General features: G+C 38.3%; 3 protein-coding genes across 3 annotated transcripts; all 3 read left to right on the top strand.

The window, feature by feature from the left end:
• Positions 1–3,682: 3,682 nt before the first annotated feature.
• LOC120288737 (transcription factor MYB114-like) lies at positions 3,683–8,180 on the top strand. The gene is made up of 4 exons (XM_039302878.1): positions 3,683–3,806; positions 4,306–4,435; positions 7,448–7,734; positions 8,122–8,180. Exons 1-4 carry the CDS (start codon positions 3,683–3,685, stop codon positions 8,178–8,180), a joined length of 600 nt encoding a protein of 199 aa, XP_039158812.1.
• Positions 8,181–22,395: 14,215 nt separating this feature from the next.
• Positions 22,396–24,718, top strand: LOC104423718 (GDP-L-galactose phosphorylase 1). The gene is made up of 4 exons (XM_039304014.1): positions 22,396–22,826; positions 23,749–24,174; positions 24,263–24,448; positions 24,585–24,718. Exons 1-3 carry the CDS (start codon positions 22,688–22,690, stop codon positions 24,274–24,276), a joined length of 579 nt encoding a protein of 192 aa, XP_039159948.1. The 5' UTR covers positions 22,396–22,687; the 3' UTR covers positions 24,277–24,448; positions 24,585–24,718.
• Positions 24,338–25,629, top strand: LOC120288736 (GDP-L-galactose phosphorylase 1-like). Its single transcript, XM_039302877.1, has 3 exons — positions 24,338–24,448; positions 24,585–24,800; positions 25,429–25,629. The coding sequence occupies exons 1-3, from the start codon at positions 24,338–24,340 to the stop codon at positions 25,627–25,629; spliced, it is 528 nt and encodes a 175-aa protein (XP_039158811.1).
• Positions 25,630–26,650: the final 1,021 nt, after the last annotated feature.

Below are 26,650 nucleotides of genomic sequence, written 5' to 3'. Positions count from 1 at the left end.
CAAAGTAATTAAAATTTAACTCAATTAGTGTCACAATTTCCCTATATAATGAGCTACCCATAGGTAAGATCACTTACCACATTCAAATTGACCTGTAATTGAAGTGCTCGAGCTTAGGTCAAATATGAATCTAAGCCTAATATTAAAATTGGACCTCGATTTATGAAAATGAGCTAAAAACTGCTTTAAAACAACAATGCAAAAGAAAGAAATGAAAAACGACATTTTTTGGTCGAGAGATAGGGTTTTATCGCAATTAGAAACCTAAATCTCAATTTTTTATGTTTTACTGATATGTCGGCTAAAAATCAGGTGTCAACACTGGGCCTCCAATGTGTATCTCTACCTCAAATCATCAGCTCTCACGTTATATTGTACTCTAGATTTTCGTCACACAACTCTCTCTATCACTCTTTAGAGAACAACACAAAATTTACTTCTTTCGTGGAAATCTTCGTATGCCCTTATAATAGTGAGTTGGTAAAATGCTCCCATAACTTTGGTGGATATGCTAACAATGTTATGCCTTATTATCATCGGTTGGGATCCCACTAACGTTCTTCAAATCCATCATCAATTTGCTAAATTCACTTAAGTGGACTCTGATCGATGTATCTTCAGCATATTGGATCTGAACAATCATCTTCAACGACTATTTGCAATTATTCAAACCCTTTGTTACATAGAGGGCTTGAAGTTTTACCCATAAATATGCAGCATGCTTCTCTTTAGCCACCTCTATTAACACCTCATCCTATAGGTTCAACAAGATTATACTCTTTGCCCTCTCCATTTGCTCATTTTGATTGGTATGTTTCATTGCTTTCCGCAACTTAATCATTGCCATCAAACGCCTTGGCTAAACCTTAGGTTGGTAATAGCACACGTATATTAGTGCTCCACAACCCAAAGTTATTCCTTTTGTTAGATTTCTCAATTTCTACTTTCCCTCCAAACATAATTGCAAAACCTCAACTTGAATTCCAATTGTTGAAATATTTTAACGTGGAAGCTGCCATGATCTTAATATCATGAGCGACAAAAATCAAGAGATTTTAAAGGAGGAATAATAAAAGATACGAGAGATTTATATGATTCGATCCAAGTATCAATATCTACATCTATAAAGAGAGTAAACTGCAAATAATTCACTAATTAATCAAAGAATTACTTGATAACAATCTCTCATACGCTTTTGGTGCCGTGAACCCTTAATGTACAGCTGTATAGCTTCTTGGTTTAAAAATCAATATATCTCTTACCATTTACCAAAAAAAAAAATCTCTCATACGCTCAAGTATTTTTCTAAATTTTAAAATTAAACCTTATGTCCATGGTGTTTTCAGCACAAATCTCCTGATTAATTCACTAATTAATCAAAAAATAATAAAAGATACAAGAGATTTATATGATTCAATTCTAGAGAGAGCCAACTATATATAATTTACTAATTAATCAAATAATGACATGATAATAATCTCTCATACACTCGAGTATTTTTTTTTTAATTTAAAATTTACACCTCATGCCCACAACGTTTTCTGCACAAATCTCCCGATCCGACAAAGAGGGGAGTCCCTTCTGGTTGGATAAAAGAAAGCAGAAGATAACAAAAGGACCAAGAGACCACTCCAATAAAATAATGATTTGGACTTTTCCTTTTATCGTTAATGTCTTTCCCCTTCGTGTCTTCTGAGAGCTATACTCCTTTCATAGTACCAAAAGCAAGGTGTCTCCATCATTGCCGGTGGACCCTCTTCAATAAATGTCATGGTCTAAATGTCTACGGCGTTACGGCGTCTGACGGGAGTTGTCCTCTCCGTTGCCACCTCGTAAAAAATATACCATCTCGTTTATTTTCAATAGAAACATATCTCTCACGTGATCTGTGACTGAAGAACAAGTCTCCCTTCTACGCCCAAACTTAAATGAAACCCATGAGCAGTTTGTCACAGTTAAAGAAATTAATGTTAGAACCCTTATACTTCTTTCTTCTACGAAAGCAGATAGAATTAACGTTGGCAGGAAAAAATAACCAACTCTAAGATTTCACAAAAGTCCAACTTGGACCTCCTTTATTTGCATGTTATGGGCCATGTTTAATTGACAGACTTAAATTTGAGACATAATTTAACATATTGAAATGAGGTATTGGTTTTTGATAATGTAAAGAAAAAAGGGGTATTGGTTTGCTGAATTTTTTTACTTTCTTTGGAGTGTGATGGATCATTTTTTTTTTTTTTTTTATGGATTTGATGGGAGAGAAGGAAGTAGGCTTGTCAAAGGGGGATAAGGATTTCAAGAGAAAGTTGAGAAGTAGTAATCTTCTCATCTTCATTGAGGTAGAAAACCTCATAAAAAAATAATCAATCTTAGAGGAATTCGATTTCAATAATGGAATTGGAGAGTCGAAATAACAAGCGCATTGACTCATATAGGGGTGGTATTTTTCATAGATTCAGTCATGATGAAATGGATCTTTATCTTAGTGTAGACACATTTTAATTCACAGAGTTATAATCTTAGCCCAATCTAAACGAAGCTGTCTTTGATACCATGATGGGGCTACATCATAAGCTAATGATTCCTGAGATGCTTATTATATCTCACAACACACGGCCCTTCTCTCAGCCTTTAAATGGAACTGCCTCTTAATCATCATAAATGATTAATCTATTTTATAAGGCTCTCAAGTTTCGGAAACTTTCTAATTCACTAGATCCATAGAGTGGTGAATGAAGGTTATATTTGTGGAACCGACTTATCGTATTGAACTAACAGTACAAACCTAAGCTTCTTACTAACATTAGAGTTCAAGGAAGAAGAGAAAGCGTTGAGAAGGCCATTAAGGAATTGCATATAAAAGAGATTTTCAAAACACTAATCTTGTTCTGACTTCTTACAGAAGTAACCTTTATATAGACGAAGCCAAGGGTAATATTGTAACGGTATAACCACACTATTAGAATAATACAAGCATACTTAGGGCCACTAGGCATTAAGGACTGCGTTATTATGCAAGATGCTTTTACAAGAGGAAGGACACTAATTAAACACTTTGGCCAAAAGCAATGGCCCTCATATAGAAGCAAAAGAGGTTTGCCAAAGTGACGTCCAAAAAAGTCGTGCGTGAGTGTAATGGGCCACTCGGTCTCGTGCGTATTTTACCCATTATATATATGTGCAAAACAGCGAATCTTGATATTTAGTGTTGGTTAATGAGACTTAGTTAAAAGAATGGATGTTACGAAACATTTCATGCAAATGATGGTCCGCGACAATGCCCGGACGCTGGACCAGTAAGTACCATGCTCGCTATCTTTCTTTTCATTGCAAAAGAAATATGATTTTTCTAAATCGTTCGAAGTCCCCTTTTTTTTTTCTAGCTTTATGAAAAGATCCTCATTCCAAGGTTCGATCCTGCAGACTGAAAGGTCGCAGCCACGCCGAAAGAATCATATGGAATGTGGGAGATCCATTTGTACTGTTGCGTGTAGTAATAATTGACAATTAGAGTAGTTGCAATCTTCCACGGTATTTGACAACTGATGTAGATCTGCGTTTTTTTGTGGAAAATGAAGGGGCACGTGGCTCCTAAAAGCACCGATGACAACGTAGGACTTCGAGTGTGCTTCAAAACGTAATCCGCAAACTGTTCACGAAAAGCCTCAGAGAGAGAGAGATGCAGAAAGGATCGTCGTTCGGATTGAGGAAAGGTTCTTGGACGGAAGAGGAAGATGTTCTCTTGAGGAGCTGTGTCCAGAGGTACGGAGAAGGAGAGTGGCATCGAGTTCCTCGGAGAGCAGGTGTTGTATCATTGTATGTGAAGGTTATTCTTGTTTTTTATTTGCATATACTCGTGCGCGTGTAAATTTGTATACTGATGGGGATCCTTGTTTTCTTGTTGCATCCCCATAGGTATAATCCACTTGGATTTGCGTGTGTCAAATCATCTCGTGTCATCATATTTTATTTTTGTCAAATACTTGTGTTATCATTGAGATATTTTTTACTTGAGTGACAAGTTTTTCTTTTATTAAAATGGGTGGATGTGTCTTTCGTTAGTTTTGAGATAGTGGTACCAAGTTGGATTAGATTTGACTTCTTTAAGTGAAACTTCTCGTGCTCTCCAATTTCCAATGATATTTCATTGATTTTTTAAAATAAGACAAAAAGGGGACGTGTATTGATATTTTACTCATGTCAATGGATTGATTTGCACTAAGAGCATCTCTATACTATGTATACACATGTGCGCAGAGAGAGAGATCGCTAAGTTCATGTTTGTATTTCTTGAGCTTGTAGGTTTGAATAGGTGCAGGAAGAGTTGCAGATTGAGGTGGTTGAACTATCTGAAGCCCAACATTAAGAGAGGGAAATTCCAAGATGATGAGGTCGATATGATCATCAGGCTTCACAAACTTCTTGGGAACAGGTGAGTACATGCTAAGAAAAGGTCACATGTGAAGTGCATTTGTCTGTTTTAATAGAGTTACTTATATGGTATTGAGCCTACCTGCGTTATTCACAACAGCCTCTCCCTCTTCCTTCTCCAAAAAATTATTAAGGGTTGCGTTGATCGAAATAAATGACGACCGCATGTATAAACTGTGGTAAGGATTAGGCTATTTCATTTTAGGAAAATTTTTAAAAAAAAATCTTAAACCTATTATACTTGTGCCAATTCAGTCTTGAACCTTTTAATTTGGCCAATCTAGTATTAAACCTTTTAATTTGGCCAATCTAGTATTAAACCTTTGACGTGTTGTCAAATCAATCCTAAATATTTCAATTTTGTCAATTTAATTATAAAACTTTCAACAATTTGTCAATTTAGTCATTGCAAGAAATTTTGGTCAAAAATCGTTGATGTGGTAACCTAGTCAGCACCGGCCGTCTTACATGACATAGCCAATACTAATATGAACAATTTTTTAAAATTATTTTATTATTTTTCTTCTTTTCTTTATTTTTCTAACACTGGATCGGTTGCCAGCTGATCCTTCTCGACGACCCTCACCTAGTTGAGACGAGGCATCGTGGCCCTCACCCATGGCCTTAGTATCCTTGTCGGCCACAAGTGAGGGCATCAACCCTTGCTCAAATCCAAGCGAGGGCTACAACTCCGTTGTCGGCCAATGGGCGAGGGTCATGGCCCTCACCTTGATTTGGGCGAGGGCGTTGCAGCCTTCACCTATGACTGGTGAGGGCCAAAATTCCCTCGCCTAGATTAGGTGATGGTTTTAGCCCTCGCCAACCTTGGGTCGGGCAAAAAGAAAAGAAGAAAGTAATAAACAATTCAAGAAAAATAAAAAGTTATTTACATCAACGCTTGCTGTATCACATAAAATAGTCGACACTGACTATATTGTGACGTCAATGATTTCTGAGTAAATTTGGTCAATGAGGCTAAATTGATAAATCATCAAAAAGTTTGGCAATTCATCAAAAGTTTTAAGGTAAAATTGGCAAATGTGAAGGTCTAAAATTGAATTGGTCCAATTGAAGCGTTTAGAATTGAATTAATATCAATACAATAATTTTAACAATTTTTTAGTAATTTTCCCTTTGATTTTTTGTACTATTACCCTACTTGGAAGGGACAAATGTCCAACTTTGGTATATGTTTGGACAACGTTACTCGTGCATAGGCATAGCCATTTGTAGTGCACCTTGTCTCCGATGACAACCGCTTGATGGGACAGGCTGATACAACCCCGATAAAGTCCAAACAAGAGTCACTATTTCGGAATTGTTCAATGAATAACCTACTGTAAATATGGGCCACACGCAAGAGAGAGACGAAAGTTGACAACTACAGCTCATGTCGTTCGGTTATTGATCTTACCAGTGAAACGTGACCCTTCAAATCCAACCATCTAGATACTGCTTAGTATATATTAGGGGTGATCATGGCTATATGGTATAGCTGGGAACATGAGAACCCAATCAGTGGGAATCGGTCCGATTCTAAATTTTAGGATATGCATGATGGGTTATAGGTGAAGCCGAAAATTTAGAATTTGCAGCAAGTCATTGTGTCTTTTTTTTGTTCTATATCTTCGCATAATCTAGAGGTATTTTATGACGTTCAATGATGAGTGTGTAATATGAAATCACTAACCCGAGCTTTCATTTCCAGCGATATACACGACTGTGACCCCTAGTACATATCGCACATTCTTTGACACTTGCTCACATGTGAAGATAGAGTCTCTCTCTAGCTCCCCTACCTATTTCTTCGGACAACATTAACTGAGTACTAGTAATGGTTCTCATTAGCCGTCGTCGACTTCGGGAGGGATTGCTTACTAACTGCATGGTTGTTCATGTATTGTTCTTACATCTAGTCACTTCCGATCATGGTTACAGGTATAAGAAACTCAGAGAGATTTTTCGTTTGACGTCGATTCTGTTTATGTAGTCCAAAGAAAGGTAGACTGAACAACAGAAGCTTGAATTCCATCACAAACATGCATTTCATTCTTTGGACCAAAAAAAGAACGAGAGAGCAGGAATTAAACTATCATCTAGCAATTAAAATAACTATATCTTTGGATAGGAGGCAAAGCATAATGGGCCGCATGCTCAGTAGGTGATTACTTAAATTCAATCAATAGAAAATCAATTTATGAAAATCCGAATCTTGCTAAATATACTGATTTAACCTAACAACAGTCCTCTTTTTTTCTATGTTGGTAAGAGCTTAATGATATTCAGCTGTCAATTTTTAATTATCATCAAAAAAATATTAATTCCATTTCCATTATTAAAGATTATTAACACTTAAAATTTGGTACTTAAAATTTTTAGTTTACCCAACAGACCCTAAATCTTAGTCATTTAATCAATTTCACTAGCATTATTGCATTTGATATGGATTAAAATCAGGCACCAACTTATTGATTAGTTATGGCTCTAAAGGGCCATTTTTCCACATCTAAAAGTAATAATAGGTGAATCGATGGAAATTTATAGAATTTAACACAAAGGTGTTAACGGTGCGTACATCAAATATATTAGAAGAGAAAGAAACTAATTGTACGCAACTCATTTATAACACTTCGCAGATTGGAGAGAGCTTATGAAAATTCCCATTCCTTGACTGTCGACATCAATTGGCCATTCCCACGATGGAAACCCTTATTTTGTCAGGATAGAACACTTATGGAAACAAAAAGAAATCACTACTTTGGATTGACTCATTTATTTATGAATCACTCGAGTGTCGTAATTTTCTAAAAATATTCATCACAAGTGTCATGCCATATTAGATTTTGGGTATTTGGGTGAATGTTTCAATACTCAAATAAACGTTTGTGAGAAATTACGGTAATTTTGTGGTCGAAAAAAAAGTTATGACACTCAAGTGAGCACCGTATGAAAATAATTTTCGATATCTTTCCTCATAATTTAACATTTCATTTAGTCGAAATTATTGATGCAGGTGGTCCCTAATTGCTGGGAGACTCCCGGGTCGAACTGCGAATGACGTGAAGAACTATTGGAATACCCATCAACGGAAATTGATGACTTGCCAAGGGAAGCCGGAGAACGAGAAACCCCAAGATTTGGTAAAAGTTGAAGTCATAAGGCCTCGCCCTCGGACCGTCTCCAAGAACTTCTCTTCCTTGGGGGTCGAAGCCTGTAGGGAACTGAACGAGTCCCGAGAGCCGCGCGTCCACGACGTGCCTCCAAACAGAAGCCCCTGGATCGATGATGACTTTGAGCTGCGTTCGGAGACGACGGAGCCATGGTTGGATTGTTGGAGCGGACTCTCCTTCGATGCAGAAAGCATCTGGGACTGGCTGGTGTGATAGGATCTTGCCGGGCCCTTGGATATTACTTATGCATGTGTTGCCTTCATATGATTGGGGTTTGTATGAATACGGACATGAGAGAACCAAGTGGTGTGTGTACTGCTTTTCTGCACGTGATCCCTTCGTACGCTTGTGGTCCGTATGACCGCGTACAAGGGAGAATAATGACTCTAGAACATCAACGGTGACTATGAATCCTTCCGAGATTTGCTATATATTTGGATAGGTTTCGAACAAAACGTCCCACATGCAAACATGACAAGATTTTCAGAATATCTACTATGATTTTTAACGTTCAAAGTGTTAAATTATGACTCGAGTTTAAGCGTTTGGAAAAACACGATTCGTTGGATTTACTAAAGAAGGAAATAATTAAAAGATGAATTTTCTTCTTTAGAGTGAAGCCGCTGAAGTCCACGCGTGAAAAGGAAGATACGAATTTTTCTTTACCTGCGGAAGTTTGCCGAATTCTTCTTATCCACGGTGGGGCCCAAAACTTGGGCACACGTATAAAAGGAAATATAAAAAGGGCAAGGTTTCATTCATCAATATAAAAGAGGAGCCGCACGTCAGAGAAGTTTTTTGCACGTCCGCGCTGCTTGCAGAAGCCCTACGAAGAGGATACATACGTGAAGACGCTGTTCTTGTTTGACGTACGTAGAGCGTTTTCGTTCGAGCTTGAATGCATGGTAATTTTATGCTGTGAGTTTATCTCCAAGTGAGTTGTTTATTTATAAACACTTGGGTTTGGGGTTAAATTGGGGTTTGGGAAACACCGAGAGAGTGTTTGAGTGACTTGAGTGTATAATCTCCTTGTATCGCTTGATCTATAGTGAAATTCGCCGCTGCTCTCCCCGTGGACGTAGGTCGTTACGACTGAACCACGTAAATCTAGTGTTCGATTTATTTTCTTCTTTTGTCTATATTTTGTTCGATCGCTCGCCCTTAATCGCAACAAGTGGTATCAGAGCCAGGATTGGCTAAGTTGAAGCGAATCGATGGCGACAGAAAAAGTAAAAGTGAGAATCAACGGATTTGATAGGAAGGATTTTAGTTTCTGGAAGATGCAGATTGAATATTATCTTTATCAGATGAAACTGCACTTGCCCTTATCTGAGGAGAAACCAGAGACGATGAAGCAAGCTGATTGGGATTTGCTGGATAGACGAGCTATGGGTGTTATTCGGTTGACGTTGGCTCGTAACGTCGCATTTAACATCTTGAAGGAGAAGACCACTGCTGATTTGATACAAGCCCTGTCGGATATGTACGAGAAGCCCTCTGCAATCAAAAAAGTCTATTTGATGCGACGTCTATTTAATTTGAAGATGAGCGAAGGTGCGTCAGTTTCATATCAAATCAATGAATTCAATGTGATTGTTAGTCAATTGAGTTCAGTTGAGATTGACTTTGAAGATGAGGTATGTACTTTGATTTTATTATCATCATTGCCTAATAGTTGGAATACTATTATTACTGCTGTTAGTAATTCCTCTGAGTCAACAAGTTTGACGTTTGATAGGGTTCGAAATTTGATTCTGAGCGAGGACATTCGTAAAAGAGAATCTAGCAAATCTGTATATACTGTTTTAGTAGGTGAAAATAGAGGAAGATCTATAACACGTGTGGGTAATAGTAATACTAATATAAACAGGACTAGTCAGTCTAGGACTGGTAATGTTGTCTGTTGGAGCTGTGGTAAGAGGGGGCATCTTAGAAGGGATTGCCTTAAGTTGAAGAATGAGAAGGGTAAGGAAATTATAGTTGATTTTGCAGATAATATTGCAGCTATAGCTAATAATGCCGATTAGTCTTGTCTGTCACTAATGATTCATCGTTTGATGGATGGATTATGGATTCTGATTGTTCTTTTCATGTCACACCAAATAGAAACTGGTTTATCACTTATCAATGCACGGGTAGTGGTAAAGTCCAGTTAGGGAACAACGCTAAGTGCGATGTTGTGGGTGTTAGTGATGTTAAAATCAGAACGCATGATAATATTGTGAGGACATTGACTGGAGTGAGGCATGTTCCAGAGTTGAAAAAGAATTTAATTTCCTTGGGTGCCCTAGATTCAGCTGGTTGCAGATATTATTCAGAAGGTGGAGTTCTGAAGGTTGTTCGAGGTGCCCTGGTGATAATGAAAGGAATCAAGCACGATGGCCTGTATAAACTTCAAGATGAGACAATGACAGATTTTCCCCCGGAGACGTTGGATTCATCTATTCGAGAGTCTTTTGACTGCTCGAGGAAGACCTAGGTGTTTGTGCCAAGGCACAAGTTTGATGTTGGTGTCAGGATCACGCGGTTAGGAGCTTTGATCGAGTCGAAGACTGGTAAGTCGATCAAGCATGTGCGGACTGACAATAGCATGGAGTTCTACTTGGAGCTGGCAAATAAATTCTGCATGAAAAAGGGCATAGTGAAACATTGCACTAGTGCCAATAAATCATAACAATTTGCAGAATTGATGAGTAGAACATTACTAGAGACGACCCGAAAAATTATCTCTAGTGCTAGTATTGCTAGGAGAATCCTAGCTGATGTGCTAAGTACGATAAGCTACCTGGTGAATAGATCCCCATCAACTGCTATTGAGAAGCGGACTCCTGAAGAAGTGTGGTCAGGTAACGTTGCTGGTTATTCTATTATTAGAATGTTTGGTTGCCCATGTTATTTTCGAGTGAGTGATGGTAAGCTTGATTGGAGGGTAAGGTGCATATTCCATGACTATGCACAAGGTGAGTGGGGCAGTCAGTTGTGGTGCCCGGATATAAATTCATCTGTTGACAACAAAGAAGTTGCCCTTGATGATTCTCCAATACTTCTGGCTAGGAGTATTTGTGGTAATGTTAATACAGATCTAGACGGTGTTCAGCTTGAGGTGGAGTTGCAACCAGAAACTCCTGAGGTAGCGAGTACAAGTACTAGCAAAGTAATCGACATAGATGGTGCTCATAGCGGGGTGAAGCCTATAGAGCCAACGGTTGTTGTAACTGCTGATATTGACAAGGTACATATTCGATCTCCTGACATATATGGATGCAATAATGGTTTTGCTTTATCTGTGGTTAAAGAGGTTGCGTCGGAAAATCCTTGCGGAGTAGTTAAAGGTGCATGTGGAATTGGTATTCTAATGAGGTCCTCGATTATGGCGAAGTTCAAGCGAGGCTTGGACTTGAAAAATATCTGTGACGGTTGAGCCCATCGGGGGCTATGGGAAAGTAACAGTAGAATATCGAGCCAAGGTGGAGAATTGTTAAATTATGACTCGAGTTTAAGCGTTTGGAAAAACACAATTTGCTGGATTTACAAAAGAAGGAAATAATTAAAAGATGAATTTTCTTCTTTAGAGTGAAGCCGTTGAAGTCCACTCGTGAAAAGGAAGATACGAATTTTTCTTTACCTGCAGAAGTTTGCCGAATTCTTCTTATCCACGGTGGGGCCCAAAACTTGGGCACACGTATAAAAGGAAATATAAAAAGGGCAAGGTTTCATTCATCAATATAAAAGAGGAGCCACACGTCAGAGAAGTTTTTTGCACGTCCGCGCCGCTTACAGAAGCCCTACGAAGAGGATACGTACGTGAAGACGATGTTCTTGTTTGACGTACATAGAGCGTTTTCGTTTGAGCTTGAATGCATGATAATTTTGTGCTGTGAGTTTATCTCCAAGTGAGTTGTTTATTTATAAACACTTGGGTTTGGGGTTAAATTTGGGTTTGGGAAACACCGAGAGAGTGTTTGAGTGACTTGAGTGTGTAATCTCATTGTATCGCTTAATCTATAGTGAAATTCGCTGCTGCTCTCCCCGTGGAGTAGGTCTTTACGACTAAACCACGTAAATCTGATGTTTGATTTATTTTCTTCTTTTGTCTATATTTTGTTCGATCGCTCGCCCTTAATCGCAACACAAGAAAATACTCGTTTGATGTTCCACTGTACCGTAAGTAGAACCTTTTTCAATAGTTAAAACCCTTCATATGCATCAAAAGTTTCTGGTCTGTCTCGAATGGCGGTGGAGGACACAATTTCTAAAGAAACATGACGTGAAAGTTGGCCGACCAAAGAAGAAGAATTATGGCGATCAGAATCCTACCGTGACAGAAGAGAAAATGGCAGTAAAGAATCTGGTTTTGAATTTTCATGATGGTGCTCAAGGATATAAATGATCTGAAGGCCCGTACTTAACATGCAAACAAACAAAATAAGCTCGTTGAACTAATTCCATAGCTTGAGAAAAAACTAAGATGATCCGTTTTCCTTCTTCTATCATCATTAATTGGCTTCAACTTAGTCAAGCCTAGCTCTAATAGTAATTGTTGCAAAAAATAAGCGATCCAACAATATAATAAACAAAACAAAGATATAACTCGAACACTAGATTTTATGTAATTGGTTCGATGAGACCTACTATATAGGAAGAGTAGCATAGAATTCCCTTATAGATGAAGCGATACAACGGAGATAACAAGCACACTTGAATTTTTAAAATACTTCTAGTATTTCTTAGTCCTTAATTACCTCAAACAATTTATATAGTGTTTAGCTCTCACAATTCCTCATAAATAATTTTTCAATCGTACAAATGAATTCACTAAATATTAACACAAGACTTTCATGACTTCGAACACTTGAGATGTAATTTATGAACAAGCCATACAATCGATTGTCCTGATCAAAAAGTATTCTTGGATACTCTTCACCCAAAAAATAAAAAATAAAAAACCTACTTGTATTGGGCTTCTTTCAGGAGCTCAAACTCAACTTATATTCTCAACAAAAATAAATAGAGATGTGCATTTAATATTCTCTAATAGGGGCAATATCACTTTAATAAGTACTTGATTTACACCATAACTCCTCAGTTCATCCATGATGTCTGAATTCGTCACTGCAACCTTATCGGCATTTCAAAAGGCTAGGAAGTCTCTTCAAGTTCATATGATGTAGTATGCAGTAATATTGCGATAGCAACAAATTGATTTTAGAATTGCGACACCAACAAATTTACTCACCCACGGATACTTTCAAATCTTCAAAAAGGTAGGGCTGGTCCTGGCGTTGATTGCGAGACGTTATTGGACCATCCGCTTATTTTCGAGAATAGACGAGATAATTACTTCCACTTTTGTCCACCCTTCATTCCATGAAAAATAGAAGTCTGTTTGTCCCATATGTGGGGAAAGGACGGTTTGTCCTTTGCCCAGATATAGGAAAAGCACTGCAATAATGAAAGAGATTGCAACATCTGACATGCCCTTAGGTGAGGGGACAGCCTCTCCAAGTAAAATTAAAATTCTGCCGTTGTTTTAAGCAAACTCTAGGTGTTGTCACTTCTTTTCTAAGCTTTCCGCAGGATTTATGATTCCTTAAACGATTCGATGGTTATAAGCAGGGAAGCGAACGGTCTGTTGTTTATCATGGTCTGCAGCTTTTCTTATTTGACAGCTCAAAGTAATTATGTGTTATCATAGAGCTAATTCGTCTAAACTTTGAAACATAAAATTTGGGAATATTTTTAAAGATGAAAAGAAAAAAATTCTCTCTAATTAGGGATACAAGGTGTGCGGGCACTAATATATCAATATAAAGAATGCATCTAGACTAGGCGCTAGGTTATCGAACTACCACTAAAAGCTCTTATCAAAAGCTTGCTTGATACTAATTGGACATGTGATTCGTACAGTGCTTAAAACCGGTATGTCTAATCATTACCCCGGTTAAAACTGAAGGCCATCCATTATGGATTTGGGAGTAGAAACCCGTCCGGTAGCTTAGTGATCCCAATTGTTGTTACACTTTGAAAACTATAGTTTCTTTGATCCTTCGAATGATGATTTCATTGGATTGGATATGACTAGCCACGAAAAACATGTTAACTTCGTGGATTATAGCTTAGAGACAAGACGAATCTTGACGAGTAATCCGATGCAAAAAGACTAATGCAATTCATAATGTGAGAAGTCAAATCTGTACTGTGTAGCAAATTAATTTACACACGCATCCGCAACACAACTAAGCTAACTATTTATCCAAATTTTAGCAAGAAACAGAAAACCTGCTGGGTGATTATTCGCTTCATTAGATAAAACACAAGGAGATGGTCAAGTGGTCTTGCTTGCTCAATCGGTTATCGCAATTCATTCCAACTGAACTATGGGTAATCTATATAGCTCTTGAGCTAACGCACTCCCCTGGTGTGAACTAGTTGATTTGTAGTCTGTAATTTCTCAAAATCTTTTATGGTAGCAACAAGTTGAGAAATTCAAGAGAGCTTGCTTGTGCGGATCTTCAAGACGGTTCATCTGTGTGGGGAAGTCATTATCCGTCGTCCATACAAGGAAGCTAATGCATGTGTGAACTGGCTAGAAATTTCTCTTCTAGGATTGTCTCAAATTATCATATTGATTTTCTTTTTCTTTTTTTGGACCTTAGTACGTCCTTAAACTACTACGGTTGAACTTTGGGACTTAAAAAAACAGTGCATTCCTTAGGATGAGGAAAGAAAAACTTTCTCTAATTTGGCTATTTCTCTTTTAGAAGCATATCAAATTATAATATCAAAGCCTGTCCTCCTCATGATTTTCTTCCTTTGATCTTATGTCACGTCCCGATCCTCGAGCACGTGCCCATCCCTCTGTGGTCGATAAAATTTTACGACTTCCCAGGACGAGTCATCGATCTTTTCATTTTATTGCACATGCGGAAGTGAATAACAAATCCCCTGATAGTAACCATCTCGGGATAGAAAAGCAGAACAACACATTCACAAACAAACATGATTTTATATACACATTAAGTCATTTACAAAAGTCTATAACCAAAAAACTCGTTCTCAAAAAGAGGTTGTCCTATCTACCCTACTCTTCAGGTCGCCTTAACTCGACTCTAGACTCTCCACTTTACGGTCCTAAAAATTTAAGCCCACAATGGGGTGAGATATAAATCTCAGCACTCTAAATCCTGATTAGGAGGGTAATACGCCTAGAAGCGTCCTAACCATACAACCATGCAAACAGAACATAGGACTCACCTCGCCTCAGTTCCTTCCTACACGTCAACTCGGTTCATATCGCAATATATATATAATCAATGCATATAACAATTGAAACACCTCATCAACTCAATTAATCACAAGGGTCCCGATTATAAGACCAAACCGTTATGATACGTCTCATATCATGCCCTACAGTTTTGTCTCATACTCAATTAATCGTGCGTTCCAATTGTTAATCAAGCCCCTTAAGGCACAACCGACTCCCATGTTCAACTGTCTACTGGCATAGCCAGGCATCGTCTGTTCCCCATTGAGCATGGCTTCGTCTCTCAAAAACAGCATTCCCGAAGGAGCATAGGTCCAGAATCTATAGCGACCCACTACCTTAATGCATGGGTAACTCGAAAAGGGATTTAATAACGTCCGGCATAATCGCTCACCGACACACGACCAATCAATATCGGCCCACGACACCATGCATTGCACTCAAATGCCTCAATTAAAATAGTGATCCTGGCCTATTTTCTTTATATTAAAAATACACGATAAAATAGTCTTATGTGGGTACACGATCATATTGGATCCAGAAAATTCATAACCTCCAAATTTAAAATCTCATTGTTTTATATAATATATAAAACCATTTTCGGTATTAAAATTCGACACCTGAGATTTTCTGGATAAATAATGAAATTCACAAATTTTTGAATTAAATACTCAAAATTCCATTCAGCACTCAATTTGCACAATTTAACATCCAATTGCATAAATTAACCATACCATTACAATCAGCATGAAATTCCGGTCACCGGCTATTCCGATCTAATTTCCAGAAAATATTTAATAATTAAATAAATTATCGGCAAGTAAATAAATTACAAAATAAATAAATTAAAGCACTTAATTAAATTAACTTAAACTAACTAGGCTAATTAATCTAACTAACAATTAAATCTAACCATTCTATCTAATTCAATCTAATTACACTAACTATATAAACTAACTAATTCCTAACTAAATCCACCTAACTATTCTAACTAAACTAACTATATAACTAACTATATACTTAATCTAACTAAATTACTCTAAGCTTAATTAACCTAACTATTCCACCAATTAGCTAACTAATCCACCTCTAAGTGTCATTAGCCTACTAATTAGGGATTAGAGCACAACTCACCGGTTTAGCATGAAAACCGACTCACGGCGACGGCAGCGCAACGACGGCCGAGATTCAGGCTCACGGCAAGGCCGAGGGAAGCTTGGGCCGGCTGAAATCAGCCAAGACAGCTCAGCAAAGTTGAGTTTCGGTCTTGAATTGCGAAGGGCTGAAGTGAGCTTCGAGTGGCTGGCTTCGGATGGGCTGGGTTACGGACGAAGAGAGGAGCGACCGTGGACTGGTGTGAGCTGCTTCGGAGTCAACGGCGTGGGCGCAGGAGGTGCTGTAGTTGACCGGTGGAGATGAAAACAGACATGTGGCAGCTTGGATGGTGATTTGGTGGAGAGAGGGACGGTGGTGTGTGGCTGTGTGGCGTGAGGTGAGCGGATGCAGGGAAATGGAGGCTTCCGTGGATGGCAGAGGAGACCGAAGATGGAGCAGGAACGGCTGGCAGAGGGGCTGAGTTTCGTCGAATGCAAAAGAAAGTGAGAAGCAGATGTGGTCGAGAAGGGAAACAATGAAGGATGGGGAACCAAATGAGGCGTGCAAGAGAAGCTTGAATGGAGGGGGTAAAAAGTCAAGATAAAATATCTAGGTGTTAATGCTTGGTTCGTCCTAGGCTTGCATAAATATCCCAATGTCCCCCAAATACTTTCTTGAATAGAATTTCCATAAATAAACAAATTTTGGCGTCAAAATTCCAGCCTCAAGCCTAGATCCGAATTTCCTCATTTTGACTCTAATTTCTTCATGAAATTTCCCAATTCGACATCCAAATTTTTGTTGAAGAAAAGCCCACAAAAATTTTGCAAGTTCCCATCAGCACATAGCCCGGCTTGGAAGCCCAAATTTCCTTCGACTTGACCCATCCGAATTTCCGTTCATTTTTCGAACCGTCCGAATCGATTTTTCCATAAAAATCCCAGAATCTAATGAATTGACATTCCTAAAATGAATCGTGACATGACAGAACATTCAATTTCTGAAATCGAGTTCAATTTCCCGATTAATTTCAATTTGATGTGATTTTAGCATGTCATAATCTATTGGGTAGCTTTTAAGAATTTTTAATGCAATTGACCCGTGATCGATTATTTTCGAGCCACAACGTACATCTTCAACACATTGGTGACTCTCGATTGTCGTGAAAATCTCGACATTTCAAATGCGGACACAGGGTACGAAAATGACAGAAAAATCGGTCTAGTGCCGTTCGACAGAAATTTTGCAATTAGGTGGAATCACCCACGCACTAATCACACAATTCTATCGAATCGACACATCTCTAGTCTCTGATCGATTTTGACAGTGTCCTAATGACCGTAGCAGATTAGCACGGTCGAACAGTCGATTCTTGGTCAAATTCTCAAGTCTATTGCGTTTAGATTCCTTAACGGTTTCACCCGATAGGCTAGTTAACTTGTGAGTGGCCAATTCAGAGAAAAAGGCTATAGGCACTCGATGAAAAACCCATTTCATCTCATCAAAATCATACTCGAAAATCAGGATGTCACATCTTAGGTGACCGAATTAGTGCTCTAACTCCATGGATGAGTTTAGATGTGTAGCTTTGATTGGCTATAAGCTGGTTTAATTACCGAAAAAGTAGGACACAAAGGGCGACTTCATTTATATTAGTCCAAAAGACACGAAGTCTTAATTGATTCACTAATCCGGGCAAATCTTATTCTTGCCTAGGAATATAACTAGAGAAACATAGATCTGGAGAGGGATTAGCGTCCCCTTCAATCCCCACATTTTTCAGTTATATCTTTTAATGCAACCGTCAAAGTTATCTCCTAATATATTGGATGCAATGCCTTTATTATTATTATTTTCCGAAGACATGTTTATGACTCCATGTATCGTGGATGCTTTGTGTTTTAAAAAGATTCAAATGATGTGTTAAGTGTATTATTAGTATTCGTTGTAATGTGTGTGTAAAATGCAATTGACTAAAAGGCATTCTATTTGGTTATACACGCTTAATGTTTGGCCAACTTAGACATAATTATCTTTGTCTGTTGAAAATATTATTAGAGAAAATAAGAATAATATTTTAGAAATGATTTATTTTGGGAAATTTATGACGTGCGGACCTCAGTTCATTATCATGGACCCCTCGGCTCTCCAGCTTTATGCCCACCTAGACAATGGTCCAATATTGTCACCTATTGGGTTGGTCACATGCAACGGTTGCTATCTAGTGCCCGTATTTGAACAAGCATGACAATGATCTAGAAAAAAAATTATTAAAATTTGTAGATTTTATTTCAGCAGAATGATGGTAATAAAGAATTTTTTTTATATATACTTTTCGAAGACTAATTTTAGCACTGTGGAAATTCAGAAAATCCTTACGTGATGTTTGTCCGATTTTTCTCAAATATCTACACGTCTGGGATAGGCCGGAATTTCGCCTTGTATTTCTCCAGAATTTTCTCTCCCCAAGAAAAGATCGAAAGAGGTAGCAACTAAAATTAGAGAGCTTATAACGCAATGAAGGAGAACTTTGTACATGATCAAAACTTAAGTTGCACAATGCCCAAAAAGCCCATTCAGCTGCGAAACGGCCCTGGGCCAAGCAAGCGGGACCCCAGGCAAGGAAGACGGGGCACTGGGCGGGGCCTTTTTATGCATCGCACAAGCCCACCCGTTGTCCAGCGCGGGCCCACTGCTGCATAGTACCGGATCCTTTTTCTCTCTTTTTAAAAATTTAATATTGACCACTTCTTCTTTTTCTTTGTTTTTTTTTTTTCTCTTTTCAAAATGTTAACAAAACTTTGATTGAACATGACTTTTGACTCAGTCTTCACGCCCCATGGAGAGCTAGTGAACCAAAATTTCCGAAAAACGCAGCTTGATCACCAAAAAATGTTGAGAATTCATATTCTTGAGAATTAAGTGGAACGGACGACCGTGATGAAAAGTTATAAAGTTATGATATTATCTTTGTCAAAAAGTGTAATCACCATGATTGTTGTGGTGTTGGAAAGTTTATGACTTGATTTTTAAGGTGGGATTTATCGATTAGATCATATCATATATTCCAGACACCCATTGATATGATATCAATGGTTAAAAAAATGTGATATCTTAACATCCAACAATTTAATTTGAGGAAATTGGATTTCTTTTTCTTTTATTTTCTTTCCTTTTTTTGTCAAAACTCTTTATGAGCACAACTCAATTGTACCAAAAATCAAACTTTTTAAGGAAGTAACATTCTTGGTCATCTTTGGTCCCACCCTTATTAAAAAGTAAGGTGTCTACATTAGTAGTTCTTCTTCAAGATTGTCCCAAGCTTCCTAGCTGGGTTTGCTCTTAAAGAGATTGGTTTGGAATTGGTGGCGTTTTAGCTTGCAGAAGGGAGAGCTCGTATCTTTGTATGTTCTCGATGTGGTTGAACCTCTTGTAATTCTTGATTGAAGTGGATTACTAGATTCGTCGTACTGTGGTTTTTCTACATAGAAAATGTTCTCAAATAAATGCTCTCTTATTACTGTAACGGTTATATCGTGGTCGAGGTTGATTGCTTTGGTAGGTAGATTTCCCATCTCACTCCACCGTGGAAGGTCGTTGCTTCCTAACACCTTCAGTTGTTACTTGCATTAAGATTAAGTGAATTAGGATAGCTATCAACTTTTAGAGACCGTGAGTCCATCTCAACAATAAAGTGATTAATATCATACTAGGTGGGTGCATTCTAGCTTGGAAATTCGAAAATTAAGATGAGAGAAAGATCATGTAGATCATGTATATATAAAATAGCCATGACTCTCGTACCATATTAAAATGCCTAACCTAAAAGCTTAAATTGATAGGTGTAGGAAGATCATATATACATAATATAAATGCCGTAGACAAGTGATACTTTAACAGTTATAATCCAATAATGTCATCGACCAACAAGGAAATCATATTTTCTCACAATTATAAAGTACCTTGACGAAGCATTTGCCAACGCTGCTTAATGTGCTTCAATGACATACATACGCAACTGCTTCTCAGATAAATGTGAGATTTGTTACTATGGAAAACTCCCTTTGCACTTTGCAGAGCTGAAGTAATTAAAGGTTCTAACGGATGACTCATTATGGATAATTGAAAAGTGAATGTAAAGGATGAAAACACAAAATAAGATCTTGTAGTTATCTCCACTTAAGAAACCTGACAATAGGCGAGTAGGTTTTGCAAAATCTCTTTGACGATAAATGTTAAATCTTCATAAAAAGAAAAAGAACACGCAAAAAATCAATTTTTTTTTTCAGAAAATTACCAAGAATTACATTCAAATTTACATGTCCACATTTATTTGTTTCACAAAAAATGAGTGATTTGGAATATAATTTCCTAAAAATAATCACTTGTCCCACTTGAAATGATTAATCGATAAAAAAACATTATCATTATCGATAACGATTTATGTCTAAATATTTTCATGAATAGTGAAAATATATTTTTTATGTATTCATTGTTATAAACAATATAAATGATCATTTTCAGAAAAATATTTTTCAAATCATTCATTTTTTACAAAACAAACAATGCTTTAATCTTGAGAAAAAGATCAAAATGCCCTATAAGAATTGGAAAAAAAAAATTATTCCAATTCTAATTCTCAACTCATTACCAATACAAGCTCCGAGTTTCCTTTCAAAACTCCTGAAACTTTTTCATAGTAGTTTATTTACGTGCTTCATTTGATAGGCAATCTCAAAGTGGTTCTATTATCTTGGCGGGTAATGAGTCAAGCTTGTGTTAGTAACCAACAATTAGTGTTCATAAGTTGTGTTGGTGTCCAGTTGACAAAAGGCTAGAAAATTACCAAAAAAAATCATAAATATATTACAATTGTGTTACTTTAGTCATAAACATTTTTTTTCTTTCAAAATGAGTCATAAATCTTTTGTATTTGTGTCAATTTAATTAATTTGCCCAATTTTAACCGACCAACATTGACATGAATGCCATTCGTCATATATGACATCACCGACGTTGACGTGGATAATTTTTAATAATATTTTAACATTTTTTGAATTTTTTACTTATTATTTCTTATTTTTGTATTCTTTTTTTCTTTTCTTTTTTCTTTCTCTTCCTTCTTTCTCTAGCCGGTCACTTGTTCGGCATCTAGCCAAAGGCGAGCACTGATGAGGTTGACCTCGCCACCCTCAGGGTGAGCCTCACTCGCTTCTAGTGATGCTCTACCCCTTGCTAGAGGCTGCGAGGCTGCTAGAGGCTCTACCCCTTGTTTGTTGGGCTAGCGAGGGTTGAGCCTCATCTAGCCACTAACAAGGCTAGCTAAAGGCTGGTAAGGGACCTTGTCCGCCCTACCTCTATCTAATCATCGAGTTGGCAGCAACTGGAGGCAAAAGGAAGAGAAAAAGAAAAAAAAAAAAAAAGAAAGAGAAAGAAAAGAAAACAAGAAAAATAAAATAAAAATTCAAAATTATTAAAATATTATTAAAAAAATGTCTATATCATCGTTGGTGGCTCCACATAGGATAATTGGTCAAATTTAGCCAGATAAATTAAATTGGTATAAATACAAGAGATTTAAGACTTATTTAGACTACAAAAAATAAATTTAGAACAGAATTTGTATGATTGCAATAGTTGTAAAACTTTTTTGTAATTTTCTCAACATAAGGCTATATTACTAAAGGTCAACTCACACGCGTGTCTACCTAAACATGAGCATGATTTGAAAATTAACAGCTGACATGTAACAAATCGTATAACATTAACACAACACAATTACACGGTAATCGACACACAAAATCGACCAATAGACAATTAGCCCCAATTAAGACCTGTTGACTTCATATCGCGTTCGTTTGGATCCGTTATCATGTCATCAAATTGTCCCACTAGTATTTGTAGCGAACATGATAAGTCCCCATTGACTAGCAAATACAATCCTTTTGATAATTTCTTCGTATGAATCTGCAGTAGCATTTGAATAATGATGCTCCCAAATGACTTCTTACAGTATTTTCCATGCAATTCTTCTTTTTCGAATTTTGTTATCGCTTCTAATGTTCGAAATAAGACGGGAATAGGCCAAAATTGACAGGTCGATATGAGTTCGAAGAAGTTATTCAGTGAATCCGTCTGATGAGCCTAATGCATGTTAGCAATTGGATCATGCGGATCTGTCGAGATCCGAGGGAGCACATCCACCGCCCTTTACGTGCTGCGGTGCAGCACCTCCACCGCGTAACACGGAACGGTAGCGGCGCGATCTTCTATAGAAAAGTCAAAGCACTTCGCAGCCGGTGGATACGAATGGATCGGAGGGTCACGTCCCTCTTTGACTTTCAGTAATCAACGTCTCGTTCCCGACCTTCAGTTCGGAAAAGGATCTCGCTCCGCCAACTTATAAATACAGACTCCGTCCTCTCTATTTGGCCGCCTCAAGAGAGAGAGAGAGAGAGAGAGAAGCAGAATCACCTGAAGGAATCTAGAGGAATCCGGGTCTCTCGGTTGGCAAGAAGCGGCGTTTCCACGACGGACGAAAGCTCCGACAGGAACTCTCCGAATTTCACCGGGACAGAGACAAGAAACCAGAGCGAAGCCGACTGCGCTATCTTCTTCCGGGGGTCGCCTCTTCTGAGCCGGCGGCGGATTTCGCGGGTAGCTGTTGTGCTGCAACACGTACGCCGGGGTGTATTAATAGGGCCTTGGTTAGAACGACAAAAGGATGTTGACGATCAAGAGGATCGCCACGGTGGTGTCGAATTATCAGGAGGAGCGTGGCGAGAAGGATAATGCTGCCGTTGCTGTTGAAGGGGAAGCCAAGGGATGTGGTCGTAATTGCCTCGGAAAGTGCTGTTTGCCTGGTAAGTCCCCTGTGATCAAACTCTTCCTTTCCTTTTCCTTTTGGCCTATGAAAATTAGAACATTCTCGCTGATTGTTTGCGGTTTAGTCATATATTTGAAGATGAATAGATTGTTTTTGTAGGGTTTGGATGGTTTACCTTTCTCATGATCTGCAGATATCAAACGTGTATCACGTTGTGTGCATATTAGAAGATTGTTCGATTTGGATGTTTCTTTTATGCCACAAAGAGTCTTACATAGAGACGATTGGGTACATTAGCTTTGATAAATTCATCTTATTTTATTTAGTTACATGTTTCGTCCCTATTTCTTTGATGTTCTGATTGTTCTAAGGCAAGTGTAGTTTTCTTGCTGGAAAAGATTTCCAGTTAAGTTCTTGGGCTTTGCAGACTATTGACCGGAAATTACGCATTCTATTTGGCTTTCTTTGTTTCCCGCCTAAGTTATGACCATGAGGTTTCAAACTTTTGATTGCTGGTGTATAAAGCTAATTGTGAAATTGGAGTAAAATGAGGTGGACCATCTTCTTTTCTTACCATATTATATGCTGGAAGGTGAACTCTTGATTGAGCTTCAAGTTCTATGGGGGTTTTCTGATCCTTATCTAATTGGAGGGATGCATATTTTTTATAGCAATGGCCAGCTGCTTTTCTTGATCTTCAATCATTCTCCACTGCCTGGAGAAGGGACAATATAGAAATCAAGAATCAAAGATTAGAGAAAAATAAAGGCTGTCGTCATACCCTAGAGGATCAAAAAGCAGCAGTATATTCAATTAAAGACATATATGTGTATATATATAAAATTCATTATATGTGGTGAGAGAGAGAGAGAGAGAGAGAGAGAGAGGATGCGGATGTTTGGTTCATTACTTTCTCTATGTTGGCACTGGCTTGTACCTGATTTAATTGCTAATTGCAGCATCAGACCTTCCTCTGTACACGTTCAAGGTAGCCGGAGAAGATTGCACTGAAGAATCCATCTTTTATCAAGAACCACCTGAGACTTCTTTCCTGCTTAATCTCTTACTTGGACAGTGGGAGAATCGGATGAATCGAGGTCTATTTCGCTACGATGTAACTACATGCAAGACAAAGGTTATTCCTAGCGACTATGGTTTCATTGTGCAGCTGAACGAGGGGCGCCACCTCAAAAAACGCCCAACTGAGTCCCGTGTAGATCAAGTTCTCCAGGATTTCGATGAGAAGAAGTTCAATTTCACCAAAGTGGGCCACGAGGAAGTGCTTTTTATGTTTGAACAAAGTGATGACTGCTACAGTCACTTCTTCCCCAGTGCACCCGCCATTTTCAAGCCTACTTCTCCTAATGTTGTAGCTATCAACGTAAGTCCGTTGCTTCCTTAACACTAAACATTATGCATAGCTTCACTGATGTCCACTAGCTGCTGATGAATAAGGTGGTTAAATTTCTGCTGGTCAGCCCCATTGAGTATGGGCACATTCTCCTTATACCCCGTGTTCTCGACTGCTTGCCTCAGAGGATCGACCACATGAGCTTCTTTCTGGCTCTGTCTTTGGCCAAAGAGGCAGCAGATCCTTTCTTCAGAGTGGGTTACAACAGTCTAGGCACATTCGCCACCATTAACCAGCTTCACTTTCAGGTAACATAAACACACTTTGATCCATAATATTGACTAGCTGATTGAGCTACTTTTCTTTTTCTATGGAAGGAGATTCTAACTTTTTTATCCCACCAAGTAGCATTACTTACTTACCTCATTTTTCTTGTTATTACAGGCGTATTATTTGGCTTCTCCATTCCCAGTCAAAAAGGTTCCTACTCTGAGAGTAATGACTTCCACAAACTTGCAGAGAAATGGAGTAGTTGTTTCGCAACTCTTGAAATTCCCAGTCCGTTCACTTGTGTTTGAGGGTAGAGATACTTTATCGGATCTGTCCAGTGCAATTGCTAATTCCTGCATACGCCTTCAGCACAACAACATCCCCTTCAATGTACTGATCGCCGATTGTGGCAAAAAGAGTGTTTCTATTTCCACAGGTAACTTTTCATTTTTTCCTTTCACGACAGATTGACAGTTTAATGTCCATAAGCCGTTTTGCTGTGCAATTTTATAGGGGTACTAGCACTTTCAAGATGATCCGTTGTGATTGGAGTTTAGTTCATATATGGTCCATTTAATCATGGCACACAAAGTCTCATCTTTGTTTACGAGGCTTATTTTTCATAGGTCCAATTTCTCGTCTTTGAAGACATCACATCTTATGATGCGCTCTGCTTGGCTTGTCATGGAGATCTTTGAGTGTGATGTAGCATTTGTGCAGTTTTTTTGTTCATGTGCCCCTCTTCTATTCAAGCTGTACTGACTCTTGTATATTTCGACTTTCTTTGCCATGGTTTCTCGATTTACCAATGAAGTTACACTAGTAATGGACCAAATCTCACACTAGAAAGGAACTTCGAGTCAAGAGTTGTGTTTAAGAGGCTAGTTAGGATTCTGAGTATAAGGAAATGTTATTAATTCTCAGTAAATTCTGGTGGTCACCACAGAACAAGGTTGTGTATCTTCATCATAAGTTTTTAGTTATCGTGCATCTAATTGTGCTCTCTGTCAATGGTCAGTGTTATGCGGAGAAGCAAGCTCGGGGAGAAGTGAGCCAAGAACTTTTGGAAACTCAAGTAAATCCCGTCGTCTGGGAGATTGGTGGACACGTAGTGCTGAAGAGACGTGAGGACTTTGAAAATGTGTCGGAGGACTATGCATGGAGACTCCTTGCGGAGGTTTCCCTATCAGAGGAGAGTTTCCGAGAAGTGAAGGCTTAAATCTCTGAAGCGGCAGGCTTGCGCGAGATAGATACTGAAGCATATAACTTGCATCAGAACGAAGAAGCTGTGTCCACATCTTCTGCTGCCACAGCCACCTCACATTTGCATCAAGATTGTCTAGTCGTGAAAGGCAGGGCATAGCTCTTGCAGTAGCGGGTATGCACCGTGGATCGCTCCTTGCTGAAGCACAAGGAATTGAAGGCCAGATGATCCTGACAAACTGTCCAGGACAAGATTCCGCATCTCGCATCGCTTTGTCTTTCATAGTTTGTCGGTTCGGTGGTGAGGAATGCGGTTCGGTAGATTCGCTGCTCCGCAGGAAGGGTTACAATCCTTACCAGACAGCGTTGCTTGGACTGACCGTCTGGAAGATTGAAGCTTGACATGGAAATAGCTTCTGACTTTGCCATTGCTATTAGAAACAGAGCTTCTGTACTTAATGGTGGCTTTCTGTAACAAATGCCAATGTACTTGCATGATGGTGGCCACCGGCCCTTGGTAGTTCTTGTAGGTTTTTCTTGTACTAACCATGAAGTCTGTTGTAGGAATTTATTTTCCGGTCTGCCATTCCAGTGAATCTATGATCTTTCGAGCATCATATCCTTTCTTAATCTTTTCATAATTTGGAACGACGTGGATCAGTTTCGAGAATCGGTATTGTATTATACTGAATTAGGAAGCTAGTTGCGATCAATGCGCGCCTTTTATTCATTCAACGATCCGGGACAAGCGGAGTTTTCAGGAGGCAAAAATTATTTTTGCCAATGCTAATGAGTGCCGTCAGGGCGAGATTTGATGGAAGAAATTTTTTATCTGAAGGCGTTGGCTGTGAGTATCACGATCCTGGTCAAGATATAGAAAATTTGCAATATTACTCTAATGTTCTTTATTGGCTTTGCATCACTCTTTTAAGTAAACAAGCATATATAAATGGTATGTTTATTTTCACGGAAAATGAAAGACTTTAAAAAGATTTTCTTAAAAATGATTGCCTGTATCAATTTGAGATTTTTCGTGA

This window comes from Eucalyptus grandis, chromosome 10, assembly GCF_016545825.1.
Source record: "Eucalyptus grandis isolate ANBG69807.140 chromosome 10, ASM1654582v1, whole genome shotgun sequence".
NCBI lineage: Eukaryota > Viridiplantae > Streptophyta > Magnoliopsida > Myrtales > Myrtaceae > Eucalyptus > Eucalyptus grandis.
This window is presented reverse-complemented; position numbering and strand designations above follow the sequence as displayed.